This window comes from Cynoglossus semilaevis, chromosome 20, assembly GCF_000523025.1.
Source record: "Cynoglossus semilaevis isolate Cse_v1.0 chromosome 20, Cse_v1.0, whole genome shotgun sequence".
NCBI classification, from domain to species: Eukaryota; Metazoa; Chordata; class Actinopteri; order Pleuronectiformes; family Cynoglossidae; genus Cynoglossus; species Cynoglossus semilaevis.
Window position 1 is genome coordinate 3,566,822 of NC_024326.1, and position 16,315 is coordinate 3,583,136.

Genomic DNA, 16,315 nt, shown 5'->3' on the forward strand with positions numbered 1-16,315 from the left:
TACAAGAGACAGTTTTATTATCTTATTTTATTAATGTATAAACTGTTGTCATTGAGTTTTATTGTTTAACTGATTTTCAAGCAGTTCAATTGAATGTCGCCCATTCACATTAAAGAATAAACCTAATCAAGCAATTATCAGCTGAAAAGAACGAACCTGTGTCCATTTCCTCCCACTCAACTCTATTCAGTGGTAAATCCCAGGTATTTGAACGCATCAACTTTTATTTCCTGTTCCCGTCACTCCCGGTCAAAAGTGCCAGACACACACTAGAAAAAGACCAAAATCAAAGACGGAAAAATCACTTTTCATTCAATTTATTTTGTTAGTTAATTTTCTATATCAGGTGAGGGAACAAAACAGTCACACGATGGTTTTCTTGAGCATAGATTTCAAAAGTCACAGTGTTTTAGACATGGACAAGAACAAAAAAACAAAAACAAAAACAAAAAAAAAAACAATGATAATGAAGAAGGAAGGGCTGAGAGGAAACTTTAAAACCAGGTGACACATTCCTACACACCTTCTCCTTCACGGTTCCTCAACTCTTTGCTCCAAAAACAAAATAAAAACGGCCTTTTGCTCTAAAGTGTTGCCATGCCCTACCTCCCTCCCATAGTCCCCCCCCAAAAAAACCCCAAACAAAAACAACAAACTCAGCAACAAATAGATATATTTATATATAATATATATTTACTCTTTAAAAATATAACTTCAGTCTAGATACTAACATCTGTACAAACTACAAAAATAAAATTTTAATATAAATAATTTATATGGCATGACATTAACAATTTTTTTGAAATAAACTACAAACTAATGCTCCCCCCTCGACCCCTCCGCTCCGTCTGACACCTGCGAGCAGTCACCTGACCGTAAATAGTGCTTTGCCTCGCCCGCCCTTGTTATTCACAAATGCAAAGAAGCGGCTGAACTGCTCTCTTTCATATTTACAGAAGAAAACCAAAGCTGCCACTTAAAAAATGAAATGATAAAAAGAAAAAAAAAAGATTGGCAAAATGTTTTCCCTGCATTTTAACCTGGCAGTGATGAGACCAATACTGAACGATAAAGAGGAACTCCAATCGAGAGATATGGATAATAGATGCCTAAATATTATTGAGGTTTGTACGGACAGGAAGTAGGACAGAGCAGTAGGACCAAATGGTTAGCAGAGGGATGTACACAAGCTTGAATGTGTCACCACCCCTGGAAACAACCAGAGAACAGAAAATGTTGCATTGTATTAAAATGATTCCCTTTCTAAATATAAAAAAAATGAAGATAAATGTAGCTTAATCCTAAGTGGAGTTGACGGCGAGAAACGGAAGATTATTAGTCATTGACCAGAACTTGAGAATTGTATGAGAAAAAAATCTTCCTACGGATGGACAGCTGTGACCGAACCTCCGAAAAAACACTGATGCAGGAACATAATACTGAGCTGTGAACGCTGCTGAACAGCAGACGAGCGATGGACTGAAGGCACTACGGTTACTCTGACGTTCAGATAAAACATCATCAGCTGCATGGAAAAATATTTGTTTACTCTGCTGTGTCTAAACCAAGCGCGCTGACGTGAGTGAGGAGGGGCAAAGGGGCTACTGCATTTTAAGGCAAATCACGTATGACTCTTTTGAAGTGTAGCAGCAAAAAAAAAAAAAAAAGTAAAACACTGACCATGTCTGTTCTATAGCCTGATATCTTATTAACATCGCACTTTTAAAAAAAATTCTATACACTGGCAGGAGAACGGGGGGGAAGTAACCCCGCCCCCCGCTCACCTAAAAATAATCTTTCACATCTGACCTTTTACACAAGAGTATACCCAATTTATACAGTACTCTTCTTAAATAGCTTCCCTCCTTTTTTAGTATTAAAATATATACTCATAGATTTATATCATATAACTCTTAAAACAAGTCCATTTGCTCTTTTTGTTTTTTTCTCTTGAAATAAAATCCACTCTGTGAAGTTGTATGTACAGTCACAAGAAAGAGTTCAAGGCAAGAAGATGTGACACCCCGTGAGGGTCAAGGTGCTCTGGGAAGCAGCCAGAGGTCTTTTTTGTTTTTTGTTTATAGTTAGAAGGCACAGGGTGACGGGTGGTCTAGCAGTCCTTAGCTATCTGGATCCTCAACCCACCTGGAGAAAAAACACAGAAATGAGAGAAAAATAAGTTAGACGTCACTGATATATGAAAGGAAACTGCAAGTGTCGTTCTTCAGTTAAAGGCATAGACTGTTAATAGGAAGTGGGTAAAGCCTAACTGCAGAATATTGTTGCAAACTGAATATTTAAGATTTAAGATATTTAAGACAAAACATTAATTCCAACACAGCTTCATGACAACTGTGTCCATTTTCTATATATGGTCTATGATTAAACACTTAAGTGTCCACAGATTCCTCTCTCACCTTGTGTCTTGCTGAGCTGATGCTGCGTCTGGCACTGCATGTCCTCCAGGTCCTGAATCTCTATAGAGGTTCTCTTACATGAAGAAAAGTTTGTTTTTTCACCGTAGGTCCTCTTAGCAGCCTCAAAACAGTTGGACTCACTGTCGGTGTCAAAACCTTCATGCATGTAGCCTTCGTACGCCGCTCCGGGCAAATTTGGATGTACCGCCACCGTCACAGAGGCCGTGGCCGTGACCATGGTCACTGCACCTCCGGTCGAGCCCTGCTGCAATGGCAAGGCGGAGGTGCTATTGTTATAGTTTGGCCCTTTAGTCCTGTTTGCCTGGGGCCCTCTGCTGTTCTGAATCCTGGGGCCGCTTGGACAAGTCCTCCCAGGAAAGTGAGCTCTGTCACTGGGTAAATGTTGGTTGGGCTGAGACCGGAGTCTCTGCAGGTCCTGCTGCTGCTGCTGCTGCTGCTGCTGCTGCTGCTGCTGCTGCTGCTGCTGCTGCTGCTGCTGCTGCTGCTGCTGCTGCTGCTGCTGCTGCTGCTGCTGCTGCTCCCGTGAGCCTCCATCCCAGCAGGTAACCTGGGACGGTGCGCTGTAGTTTGATTCATTTGAAGGTTCTATCCTCCCTCCAACGCCTGTCCCGTTGTCTTTGAACGGCTTCACCACCTACAACAAAGATATTTATTTTAATTTACCTGAACAAAGATCACAATTTTGAAGAGACCAAACACAACGTCTGTTGTTAACGGTGTGTCCATGCAACGTACCGTGAGCTTAGGGTAGCTGGGGTTCTTGCTGGCTTCCAGTAGTATGTGAGACGTAGCAGATGGAACACCAGCGTGAGATGTGATGTACGGGCTGCGGTCGCAGTACTTATAATCCACATCCCCGATACCTGAGGTGGTGGTAACCTCGGAGTAATACTCGGAGTCCGACGACTCGGAAAACGCATGCTGGCGGGTTGACCGTGGGTTGTGATGACCTGTGTAGTATCCATGGTGGGTCAGGGGTGGAGGAAGAGGCGGTTCAGGGGACGGCGTGGGAAGCCTGCTGGCGTTATTTGCTGGAGTGACCTCAGCTGAAGGCCCCATCATGGAGAGGAGGACGGGCAGGAGTACTAAGCCGTTCAGTATCCCCAACACAGTCAGGATGACCAGCACCGCAAAGAAGTACCTGGAGAGTAGAGAGAAACCCATTTAATACTGCTGTAAATAATCCTCCTTCAGGAAGACAAATCCTGACTGGACATTCTTCTGTTAACAAAACGAAACAAGACGTCACACACAGGGTTGGTACGTAAAGAAGAGAAGGCCTTAAAGTCTGTTTCCTACAACATGACTTGATGTGTAACATTTTGCTGCTTCAAGACATTCTATCAGTTGGGTTTATACATATGTGTGTGTTTGTCTTTTCTTTTAACTCATTTCTTTTTTCTTTTTTGTGTGTGCGTGCATCTCAGTGGAGCGCTGTGGAGGCCAGGGGTGGAGGCAGGCCACAAGAAAGAGCTCCCCAAGAAAATTAGAGAGGACTCCACTTAAAAACTAACAGAAAGCAAAAGAGAGAGAGGGAGGGAGAGAGAGAGAGAGAGAGAGAGTGGGATGTTAACCACCAGCCAGACTTAAAGACGTATAAGAAAATGGGAGGGAAAAAATGTGATTGATGGAATGAAGAAAAAAGGCAAAGGGATAATAGCGGCCGAGTGTTATGGAAACATGCCTCTCTGCACTGAATGAACAGTTTTACTACTACTTCACTTGACAAAGGACGCTCTTAAGGAAGAGGTCCCCGGTTTGAATGCTGGGTGTGATTCCATTTCAGCCCCCTGCTCTCTCTCTCAGACATTTTCCACCCCTTTCTTTTCAATCACTGTCCTTTCTTTCTTCTATTATCGCGGAAGGAAAATGCATGTTATGTTTGCCGGTTGTGCAGACAAAACACTCCCGGGAAGAGATTTTGAAACTTCTCTTGCCGTCTGCTCCGGCCACGACGCCTCTAAACAACAAACAGAACTGAACTGGCAGCGTGACAAGAAATTACACACAGGTTGTCTTTCTGGGACCTTTTTAGCACTCCTGACTGCACTACGTCAAACTTCATTTCTGTTTCTTTGTATGATGAAAAAAAAAAGCGAACGAGTCTTTGGGGAGACCTCCAACAGCGTCTCACTGTTAGGAATTCTGTTGTTTATATACACAGTAATCTTTTCCATTCGTTGTTAGGGCCTGGGGAGTTGTGTGTATGAGTGTGTGTGTGAGAGAGAGAGAAAGACACTGTTTAATGTTTACATGCCTGCACATATGTGCATTTTTCCATGTGTGTTTGTGTGCATATGTGCCCTGCATGTGTGTCGATGCCTCTTACGTGGGTGTGCGTGTGTATGTGTGCGTGTGTGTGTGTGTTGTGTGACTCTAAGCAGAGCTGAATTAGACGCGCTGTTTATTCAGTGCATTACAAGCACAGGAGATGTTTACAACTGTATATTTATGCTACTCCCCAGTTATTCAGCGCTGGCTTGCCCCATTCACCCGACCACAGCTAGAGCTAGAGCTAACCAAGACCTCCAACAGTCATACTAGTCCCCTCTGTCCCACCCCATCTGCTCACAATGACCTCTCTCACAAATATGTCAGAAAACCCCAAGCCAGCTTTGTTTTCTTTTTCTGTTTTTTTTTTTTTTTAAATTTCCCTGCATCGACACACGTCCACCTCTTTATTCTCTTCCTTCTTTGCACCACCGTGGACGACGCGTCCACCTACCCACAGGGACCTTAGATCCGTACATGTAAGCCACCCTCAGAGTAAACCCCCTCCACTCTCAGCTTCTGTCTTTGTTTCTGCACAAAACCGTGCTTTTTATGTCATGAAGGCCTGTTGCAGTCTGTGAGCTCAAGGTTGTGGTTTCGGGTTTGGGCCGAGACCGCATTCGGCTGAAAAACATTGAGCTATTTGCCTATTTTTTTTCCACTCTGTCCATGAAACAGTGCTAGAAAGCCCATACGCACACACATACACACGCACACGCACACACAGAGAAACTGCAGAGACTGGACTGGTGTGTTGGTGGGCTTCACACCATCTGAGGGGCTGACCAGTTCAAATTTAGCCCCTCTTTTTACAACAGCACCTTACATGGTGGGAGGGAATGCCAAACGGATGACAGGAATTTTTACAGATTCCCTCGTGTGTGTTTGTGTCTGTGTGAGAGAATTGGTGAGAACGAGGCGGAGAGAGACACCACCCAGTGGGCAGCAGAGCACTTCCATGTTTACGAGCAGCTGCTACACACCCTTGATGTTTTCCCCATTTGTTGTGCTCTGAGGCTATGTAGACGGATGTGTGTGTGTGGGTGTATGTGCACGCAGGTGTGTGTGTGTTTGTGAGTGACAGAACCAGGTGCATATTTGTCACTCAGTGTGTGTGTGTGCATAAATAGGGGTTTAACATTACCACCTGCATGCACCCCTGACCCCAAACAGTCCTCTTCCTGTTCCCAGGTGAGGTTTGACCCAAACACTGCTACTTGTTAATGTGTCGCTCTTTCTCTCTCGCTCGTAGGAAAAGAAGCACTCATCCAAAAAAAATATCAACTGCATTTTACGAAGATCTACACACACACACACACATATCTCACCTCACTATGAAGTCAAACTCAGATCCTGCCAGCATGAGCACACCCAGCAGCGTGGAGATCGCTCCGTCAACCACGGGAGCAAACATGTGCTCCAGAGCCACCGCCGAGCGCTTGTTTCTGTTGCCAATCGCTGTCAGGAAGCCCTGCAGCAGAAGGGGAGGTTGGGGAAGGGGGGAGAGGAGAAATGAGTTGGAAATCTTGCCGATCACACAAAAGTTGTGCTTGCGGCGAAAGCTTGGCAGGCACCAGAATTCCTGCCTTTGGTTTTGTTAGGGATTGCTGTGCTGCACTACAAGACTAAACTGTGCTACGGAGCTGCCAGCAGGAACCAGGAAGCCAAACGCTTCCTAGTAAATCTTTAATCACACTTATTTCACCTTAATCACTTTCCATTTAGACCGAGGCTGCAGGAGTCGCTGCTTTGCTTCGCACTGAAAAACTACAGTGTTTGCACAGCGTTGCTGGCTACTACACATTCTTTTACAGGGAAACTATATTTTATCAATTGCTGGATATAATTCATACTTGGTTGGTGTAATTTCTCTCAGTAAATCTGTGTGTGGCTTAGCCAAGTGTGTGTTGACTCACCAGTGCAATGTGAACCGTGAACTCCACTCCAATGCCCACAGAGGCAATCAGAATGACCACAGGGATGGCACTCAGCTTGATGCCAATCAGACCCATGATTCCAAACAACTCCACCGTCATCATGCCCAAAATAAACACCTGAAAGGAAGACACGGAAACTTGAGCATGTTTTGAATGTCGGCGTAAGAGAAACGGCAGGACGGCAGGGAAATAATTAAAAACAAAACGGGCATACACGCAAAAAAGGGAAATGTCTTTCTTCAGAGGCTGAGTAAAGCACTTTTCCACTTCACCCTACGAAATAGTTTGACTCTGTATTAATGACCACATGGCATCAAGTTACAACCTCAAGGCCAACCCACCGATGCCTATATTGTGGTTGAAATGATTAAAAATGCCTGTCAATGCTATCAAGCTAAATTTATGCTCTTGAGTCACTGCTAGGAAGAGAAAAAAGAAAATCTTGTTCGAGGCTTGTTTAAATACTTCTGCCATTTGTAATGCAACAGCTTAGCAGTGACGTGTTTACTTTACAAATGCCTTATGGTAAATGTGTAGCGTTACTGTAAAACCAGGCTAACAACACGTCTTAGGAAACAAGAATGAGAAAACCGTTCCCCGAGTGAAGAAGGCTTTTGATCCCAGCAGGAGCTTTGGGCTGAGGCACAGTTAAATTGGAAATGATAAAAGCCGTTTTACTGCCGACTGGCAGCCGGATGCTTAGAAACCATACGTACACGTAGCTGTGTCTTCAGTACTCTCCAGTTGGACCAATACTTAAATTAAACACATTCCAACCTAAACTGGTACTGTTGTTGTGCTACACTTCAGCCCCCCCACCAGCCAGGGATGTGTAGATCTTTGCACATGTGTGTGTGTGTGTCTGGGGGGCCCTTGAAGACCACCAGCCCCATCAGCTTTATTGTATAAGGCTTTCTAAAGCTTTGTTTTCTCTAATTTCACTCTCTCTTCTTTTAATCCATGTCCCTGTCTTTCTGTCAAATGTTTCCCTCACAGACTCACACACTCACACACACACCGTAGGTGAGTTGACTACCCCAGGTTTCAACTATACTATCCTGTCCCCAGGTCTTTTCCTGAGAGAGTTTGAAGCGGAGACTTCAGAAGGGCAAAGTTTTTCTAACTCCTTTGCATTTCCTTTACTGAGGCCGACCTAGCCTCTATTAGAATGACAAAGGTTCCCGTGTGTGAGAGTGAGAAAGAAAGAGAGAGAAAAGTGTGTGTGTGTGTGTGTGCATAGTAACCCTCCACAGAGAAAAAGGGGCCCCCTAGAAAGCGTTATTGAGCTGTGATGAGAAGGGTGAGAAGAAAGTAGGAGGAAGAAGAGCGGAATGAAGGGGTAATAATGTTGTTGAGGTAGGGCCAGAAGGAAAACATAAAACAGATATAGAGAGAAAAAAAATCAGAAAGGCTGATGAAGACTTTGTAAAGAATCCAAATATATGCTTACAATGATGCCAGCAGTCCAAGGGTTGAGCAGGAGAATGGCACAGACCAGGAAAGTGCAGGCCAGAACCACGCTGATGGCCAGCAGAAACCAATGTCTAAGCCCGATGTACTGCTCCCAGAACAGGAATGGGTATCCGTTAGGGTAGTTGAAGACTCCCTTTCGGCTAAACTCGTCACAGATGGCCCGCACACTCTCAATGGCCTCCACAAAGTCACTCGCCTGACGAAGACCATTGAGGTAGAAGGGAAACTGGGCGAACTCCAGAGGCTCTGCCGCCGGGACTGCAGGAGGAAACAGAGCGTTATTAAAATCACGTTAACTTTACTTCAAAGTATAAACATATCTTCAACAAAGGTAATCCACTTACTGCGCAGATTCTCTCCTGTGGTGTCATACTTGTCGTAAATCCACTCTCTGGGACGAGGGCAGAAATTTGCCTGGGAGGCAGCGTAGCCCAGAGGATCATTACTGACCCAGACTGTCAGGTAAATGTAAAAAACCTCAGCAGGGACCAGACCCTCTGCGTCTATCAGTCGGCGAGAGATCAGCTGGAGAAAAAAAAAAGTGCCAAAATGAATAAAAATCATTTATGTAGTAGCTCACAAGGCCACACACCCTGTTCTGTTGAAGAGCATGTGGATTCTGTTTTTAAGCTCTCTGACATACCTGGCTGTAGTTAAAAGGCTCTTTCTTGGAGCCGGTCTGGATGAGGAGCTTGTACGCCAAAGCTCCGTCCTCTGTGCCGTTACGATAGCTGTCAGCTGTAATCCGTCCTGCCTGCCAGTCGGCATCGAAAGAAGCCTGGAGACCTGAGAGTGAGAAAAACACAGCCAAAAACAAAGATGTTATCATGGGTGGCAATGATAAATATTATAATAAAATGATATTCCTGAATTTGACATTATGTTATTTCTTCTTCTGTCTCTTTTACAGTCCATGTGGTTCTGATCAACCTGCTGGCTATTACTTCCTCCTGAGTAGCCCTCTGACAGTTCTGTGCTTGAGGACACACACACACATAACTAAGCAAAGATAACCTCTCACCCCTGTAGGGCAACCTGTCTATTGCACGGCAGCTAAGCCCCGGTGTGTGCTGAAGAAGCCTGACTCAGTTGTGAACTTTTCTTCACCCTTCTCAACACCAAACACTTAAGCTAGTCCTTAGTAAATACTACACCAGAGATTCTGATATCACTGCTGAAACACTCCAGGGCAAAGAGTTACTACATTTAAAAAAAAAAAAAAACACAACTCTCACCTCTGAGCCAGTCATAGAAGTAGTGCAGCCACATGCGGGGCAGTTTGTTGTCGCTGCCTCTGACCACGTATTTTACAGAGTTGAAGGCGTTGTGCAGCTGGATCAGCAGCCTCTGCGAGCGGGCGTAGTCAAATCCATCCATGGTAACCAGATACATGTTGTAGAAGGAGAAATACTTGAACTGGGCATCGATGAAATCATATTCCTTGGTATCCCGTGGCACAATGTCGGTCAGGTAGAGGCCGTCGTGCACCATTGTGGTTCCGTACAGACTGAGGCCCAGCAGGCCCAGGAAGAGGATCACCACTATAGCTTTGCTTTTTGGCTTCAGGAGTAAAGGGGCATATTTTTCTCTGGCGAAGGTGGAGAGATTCCAGTGCATGAAAGGGAGCGGGACGCACTTCTTCCCTGATTTAGAGTCCTCCACCTGGGCTAGAAGGTCTCGTGTGGAGCTGGAGGTAGGAGTGAAGAGCTGGGAGCCATAAGGATCAGGCACTGAGGTGGAAGAGGGCGAAGGTGTGAGCGCTGGTAAATAACACAGGCAAAAAATTATTTTCTTTGATGATTTTTATGATTTTGTTGAACAAAATAGAACTCCAAGAAGAACTGTGAATTTACCTTGAGCTTGGGTTGTGGGCCGCAGGATGATAGAAGGTGGGCTGGTGGAGATCTGGGAGGTAGGTGGTAAAATAGTCACAATATGTTGACCCGCAGCGTCGCATTGCGTGAATGCCTGCACGGTGGTGGTGATCTGGGTACTGGTGGTGATTGTGGACCCTCCAGAGTACTGGTGCGCATGTGCGGTGGCTGTTGTGGGCGTATGCGGCTGCTCCCCGGCGTCAGACAGTTCTTGGGGAGACAGCTGGATGACGCGGTCTGAGCACGGGCTGTACAGACAGCAGAGGACGTCCAAACGCTTGTCCTCGCGTCGGTGGAGGTCCAGACTGAGGATAGCGGGGAAGATGAGCAGCACCATGGCGAAGTTGAACACAACCACAATGGCCGCCTGCAGATAGAATTACAAAAAGGAAAAACAAAGTGAGAAAGGACATGGAGCAACATGTGAAATTACAGGCACTCTGTTCCAGCAAGAATTAGACTACTTCTGTTTCTTCCTTTTTCAGTCATTCAGACCGCAGCCCAAAAAGTAAAGGGAGGCTTTACTACAGAAAGAAGAGAGAGGAGGGAAATAAAGCAAAAAAAAAAAAAACTCCCAGAATTAGTAGAAAGAACGAGTGAAAGAAGCTGTTGGTGATGGTGGTGAAGAAGGACAAATATGTAACGAGTCCCAGCATAACCATCGGCCTTCACCACCACCACCGCCCCATCCACTACAGCCCCCCAAGCTGACACACTAACAGGCTGTGGTTTCCACTCTGTACATGTCTATGAGTGTGTACCAGCGTGCGTGTGTGTGTGTGTTTCAGACCACCCACAGTTAGTCACAGATCAGAGCAAACCTCCTCCGAGGGGCCAGAGATAAACTGAGCCGGTTCTGCTTCCTCCGCCTCTTCTTGGTTCCTTCCTGTCTGATTCTTTCTGTCTGTCTCTCTGCTCTCATTGTTTCATATACATATATACGTACTGCAGTGATAAAATAAGGATCGAAGATCCTGGAATAAATGTCACCAGCTCTAAGTTATATCTTTCATGTTCATAGGAGCCCCTCCAAACCTCTTGGTGAGTGATTGTGTACCTCGTGTGTTATCTACGTCTTCCCAGTGTCTCTGCGTTACGTACCTGCAAAGAGAACGCTCGCAAAGCAGGGATGGGCACAAGAGCGGCCATAAAGAATGCAATCATGTTGTTGAGGGAGGTCAGAGCCACACTCGTGCCGGTGCGACGCAGACAGTCTCCTGTTCGCTCCTTTGAAACAAAACACAGACACAGGTCAGCCATAGGGGGGAGACAACAAGAGGAGAGAAAGAAGAGGAGAGGAGATTTAAAAGATACCTTGAGTGGAATGTTACTTCCAGCTTCTGTGAAGGAGTGAGCCAACAAAAACATGTCATCCACACCAATGCCTAGAGCCAGGAAGGGAAGAACCTGGGGGAGAAAAACACAAGAACATGAATGAACAATCCCAGTGTGTGGCATCACAACGTGTTCTCCAAATCAACACCGTCCTGTTCAGGGTAACATACCTGTGTGGTGGCAGCATTGAAGGACAAGCCCATCAGGGAGCAGAGACCCAGTCCTGCAGCCACTGACAGCGCCACCAACAGCACCCCGGCCAGCCCCACGGCCCCCTGGGACTTGGCACAGTCCCATCTCAGCATGGTCACACAGGCATAAGCCAGCTAGAAAAAAGAACATCGACGTTAACTACTTTTACAGTTTCACGATCGTCGCCTCGTAAGTCTTGAGTAAATCAGTGCACTCACCATGAGAAGGTATCCTCCGGCCACCCTGATGACGCTGACGTCAGAGAAGGACTTCATGATGTCGTTGAGGGTGGTGGTGGAAAAAGCGTGGATGGATTGGCTGGAGTTTGTGGGAATACTCTGATGGACCACCTGTGAGACGGGAATTATTTGAACGTTAACAGAATGAACCCAGTTTTTAGAAAAACTGTTGCTACAATGCTTTTAAAATAATACAATGATATGAATTTAAAGTCCTGTTATATTTGTGATTATATGTGATTTAAGTCCTCCACTGTAGCTTCCTCACATGTTTAGAACAAAAACATTTTTTTTCCCTCTAAAATGTCTATGTATGTGTGTGTGTGAAAGTGAGTATGGATGCATGTGTGTGTGTGCTTTTCGTGTGCTGGAGTTTGTGTGCGCGTATGACAACTGAGGAGTAATGAGCACAGATGCCAGAGGTTGCGAGGTCATAGGTGAAAGGGATGGGATAGCATGGCCGAGCAGCTTTCGCTCCTTACTCTGTGCCAGGAATGGGCCGAAGCTCCCCGAGGCAATTTAGCAGTTAGCATTTCATCACCATTCATTACTATCCGTAATAGATCTGCTTTTATTCTTTAATGTGTCGGGAGAGAGGCACGCTGTGTGTCTCTCTCAGTTTACGTTTGGGTCTGTTTCCCCTTCTTCCATTTCATGTCCCTCACTTTGCTCCCTCCCTCCTGCCTTACCCTCACCATGGTGGGTGTCAGCTATCACAGCAACAGCTTGTTCCTATAACTAGGGCTCTGACAGAGAGAGATGATTGACCTACCACACACATTCACTCACACACACACGGACGCATCTACATGCTTACTGCCCTGTGGTTCCCTTTACAATGGAACTGAAGACTGATGGAATTCAGACATGGCAGGATGAGTGTGTGTATTTCAGTGCGTGTGTGTACACCAAAGCAAAACAAGGCTGCATAGGGACAAGGGAACGCCTACTCGGTTTTCTTGTCCTCCCTTTGTACCCTCAAAATTTTAATGCACATTAAAAATGTTGTGTCCATGCTCACACCTCCACAAATTTCCTCTGCCACATCTCGAGGATAGCAGTGGCCTTCTCTTCGTTCCAGTTGATGTCATGGATCTCGTAGTCGTCTTTAAAGTGCTCATACAGCTGCGTAGGGCTCATCAACAGGAACATGGTTTGGAGAGCCTCCGCGCTGCAAAGGAACACAAAGGTAGGATGAGGAAACATCACAGACCTCAGACTGTTTTATTGTGTGCTCAAGCAGAGTTGAAAGCTCAAATGTATCATCCAGCTCAAGTTTCACATTAAGAATCATTCATGTTGACTGTTTAAATGCTCTTGATGTTCCTAAACCTCGTTCTCATTCTCTTCTGTGAATGGGTAAAAGCAGGTGTCGTTATTTCAGGATTTGTCTGCCGGCCTGTCTGCCAACGTAAACAGCCCAAAGCAGGTGTTATCTAGACCGTCTGTCTGCTGATCTCCCGGCTGTAATCCCAGATGTCCTAAGATTTTCTTGGCAAGCCGAGCTGATGTTCAAAAATACTGTATCAAAGACGTGATCGTAAATCACATCCAAGGAATAAATGCGGTTCCAGCAGATGGGATTGAAAATCCTTTTCCGTTGGACCTGCATGGGTCATGATCCGGGCTCTGACACAATCCTGCCACTTTTATATTGAGCATGAAATTAAATCCAGTTTTGTTTAATAGGATAACAACAATGTGGGATACCTTTAAAATTCATTTTTCCCCCGTTCTATCCTTTCTTTGGTCATTCACAACAAATGTTTAGCAGAGTAAGAGACGTTTCTGTGTCTGTCAGCCATCTTTAATTGGCCTATCCTGGATCAGGGTCATGCAGCAAACCGATCCAGTACGAGGCATTCAGGGCATGTGCCTATTGGGTTGTTGGAGGTTACAGATTCCACAGGCCAAGCGCCTCATAAGCTGATGGATGGACTAGCTGCCTGCTCAGCTGGTAGTGATCACACAACCACTACCCCCGCCCTGCCCCCCAATATTGTTACATCCTCCAATAAGACACGGACAAATTTATGACAAGTTGCGTAAAATCTTCCTACGCTGCTGGCTTCAGCCTGTTAGAGAAACATTCTTTATCAAAGACACACCTCAGCAGTATATCCTGGCTGTTTTTGACCAGACCACCAAGGATCAGGTCCTCCTGCCAGTGCATGAACTTCCGGCTGAAGCCATGGCAACCACCCTGGAGATGCCTGGCAATGTCAGGACTCTGAATGGAAGGAGGAAAAAAACGGCAGACAAAAACATCACTCGTTGTTCATGGTGACATTTTTTGTGTTATTTTTCACAGTTGATCTGTTCACATAACTTTGAAAATTGTATTCTTGCATAGACTTACATCTCCTTTGTCTTTGTTGGGTGCACTGAGAGGGCAGTCTGGATCGGCGGGATCAAGACAGGATCTGTTCATATAAGCGTGGCCCACCTTAACAAGTCAAAATGAACAACCGTTTAGGAAAACAAATCTTCAATAGAAAAATGATTTCATTTGTCGTCACATATTTCGATGACTTACCTGAGCTTTGTCCAACATCTCCTTGAATCCCTCCAGTGACGTATACTGACTTAATTCCTCCATCAGCTTGACTGGATCTAGATTCATCCACTGAATGTCTGGCATGCCCCTGCAGAGCAAAGACACATCTGATGAAATAGCATGTAAGGGAGGCTTCAACATTTGCAGCCTGTACGGCTTAAAGGAGCTTTGCATTCCCGCTAATGTTTAATCTGTGCAGACAAAAACGCTCAGTTCAGTTTACATCTTAGTCCGCGTTATGCTGGGCTGCACAAGAACAGGCCATAGCTGCAGATACAGGATAAAATAGCGTTTATCATCCTGTTTCACGCTGCCACAATGCATGTGGAAAAGCCTGTGTGCTTCCATTCCTCAATGCCCTGCACCGAGTCATAACAATTACCTTTGCCTCACAAACATCTTGATAAGGGAAGGGAGAGAAAGGCAGAAGTTGGGTGGATGGAAGAGTGTTTAGGAAATAGGTGAAGAAAAAGGAGTCTGCTTGATACTGAAGGAGCCGGAAAAGCAGTCCTGTGATAACACATCGAACAGATTAGGCTGTTCACAGAGAACAGCTGAAGTCTGATAAGTCACTAGTTTGCTCTTCCTCAGCAGGTAAAAAGGCTGTGGGTTCAGTGAACACACCTTCACCTTCAGGGTGTTCCCTCTTCCCACACACCACACTCCTTTATCAGCCTGTGTTTGCTTGAGTGAACTGGGCCTGGGCCCTTTTGTAGATTGCTCATAGATTGCTGACCATTGTTCTCCCAAACTCATACTCATCCTCATTCTCTTTGCCAACTTTCCCATCGCCTGTCCAATCCCTTCTATTTCTTCATTTCTAACTATGTTGTAAAAAAAAAAGGGTTAACGCAAAGTTGAAGACACTCATGTCAGTGACCACAAGTTCCCCCCACTTCTCCGAGTGAAAAACTAGTCGAAAACAATTAAAAAAAACCAGATGTTTGTGTGATTTACAGGAACACACTTGGAGGACATGTGAATCTTCAAACGAAACCCATCACCCTCTCTGTTGACGTGCGTTCACAAAAGCCAACTGGGAGATGCAAAGAATGGGAAACTTGTTTGTTTCTGAACTCGCTGGCTTGTCATGCAACACACTGCTGTCAGCCCTCGTCAGGAATATAAACAAATAATCTGTTTGCAAAGAAACATCTGCGATGATCTAAACTGTATTTTATAAACTGAGGGCTCCACTGAAATATCAGTGCTGGAGATGAAGAAAAAAGAAGTCTTTCAGCGACTCCGTGTCGCACAAGAACTTCATAACCCAAAGAGGTTAAAGGAAAAACAATCAATCTATGAAATGGCCCCAAATATGCCCAGTCCGCACTGTTAACTGTCTTGTAGCCTCTCTCCGTCTTTCTCCAGGGACTTGAGACTTGAATGCTGCCCATTTTATTTGTTGGACAACTTGGGAGCTGGGAGCCCAGGGCATTACCATGAGAATGCGAGAGTGTTAGCCATGAGCTGACAAAGCGGCCCCCCCCCTCCACTGCGTCCTCCGGGGCCCCTGCACTGATGGACACTCACTCGTAAACTGAAAGAATGCTTACCATTGTCTGAGCCAAAGGGCTCCCCTGCCACCTCCACCAACACCACCGCCGCCTCTCCGCCCTCCGTCCTACCAGCCCACCATCCAGTTGCTGCTGCTGCTGCTGCAGTCATCTGCACCTTTTCTCTCTCTCTCTCTCTCTCCCTGCCTCACTTTCCCTTTTTGAATTTCACTGTCCCCCCCCTCCCCCAGTCCCTCTCTGGGCCTAAAAAGAACTCTATTACTGACCGCTGCTGTCCGTCACAACACCCACTGACAGACCACTGAAAGCCCAACTGTATGTCTCCATCGAGCATGTGCTAAAATGCATGGATTCCCAAAGTCAGATGGAAGCGATGAAAAAAGGGAAGGCAGAAATATTTAATAAGGAAATACTTACGGTAAATAGGCGGAGCCTCCCTGTAGTTTGGCCCCTTCCCAAAAACAGTCCAACGGAGTGATTAT

The 16,315-nt window shown here is 45.6% G+C and overlaps 1 protein-coding gene across 1 annotated transcript in view; it reads right to left on the reverse strand.

Annotated features, from left to right (window-relative positions):
• Positions 1 to 301: 301 nt before the first annotated feature.
• The window catches only part of ptch2 (patched 2), a 27,263-nt gene continuing 11,249 nt past the window's right edge, over positions 302 to 16,315 (reverse strand). Inside the window, exons 5-24 of the mRNA XM_025052395.1 lie at positions 16,251 to 16,315; positions 14,296 to 14,404; positions 14,119 to 14,205; positions 13,868 to 13,989; positions 12,783 to 12,930; positions 11,739 to 11,870; positions 11,499 to 11,654; positions 11,308 to 11,400; positions 11,095 to 11,220; positions 9,973 to 10,360; positions 9,355 to 9,879; positions 8,763 to 8,905; positions 8,464 to 8,644; positions 8,097 to 8,377; positions 6,626 to 6,763; positions 6,038 to 6,180; positions 3,174 to 3,579; positions 2,958 to 3,072; positions 2,418 to 2,882; positions 302 to 2,145 (exon numbers count right to left, since the gene is read on the reverse strand). The exon at positions 16,251 to 16,315 is cut by the window's right edge and continues 3 nt beyond it. Coding sequence (XP_024908163.1) covers positions 2,111 to 2,145; positions 2,418 to 2,882; positions 2,958 to 3,072; positions 3,174 to 3,579; positions 6,038 to 6,180; positions 6,626 to 6,763; positions 8,097 to 8,377; positions 8,464 to 8,644; positions 8,763 to 8,905; positions 9,355 to 9,879; positions 9,973 to 10,360; positions 11,095 to 11,220; positions 11,308 to 11,400; positions 11,499 to 11,654; positions 11,739 to 11,870; positions 12,783 to 12,930; positions 13,868 to 13,989; positions 14,119 to 14,205; positions 14,296 to 14,404; positions 16,251 to 16,315 — 3,858 coding nt within the window. The 3' untranslated portion in view covers positions 302 to 2,110. The remainder of the gene's footprint in view (positions 2,146 to 2,417; positions 2,883 to 2,957; positions 3,073 to 3,173; positions 3,580 to 6,037; positions 6,181 to 6,625; positions 6,764 to 8,096; positions 8,378 to 8,463; positions 8,645 to 8,762; positions 8,906 to 9,354; positions 9,880 to 9,972; positions 10,361 to 11,094; positions 11,221 to 11,307; positions 11,401 to 11,498; positions 11,655 to 11,738; positions 11,871 to 12,782; positions 12,931 to 13,867; positions 13,990 to 14,118; positions 14,206 to 14,295; positions 14,405 to 16,250) is intronic.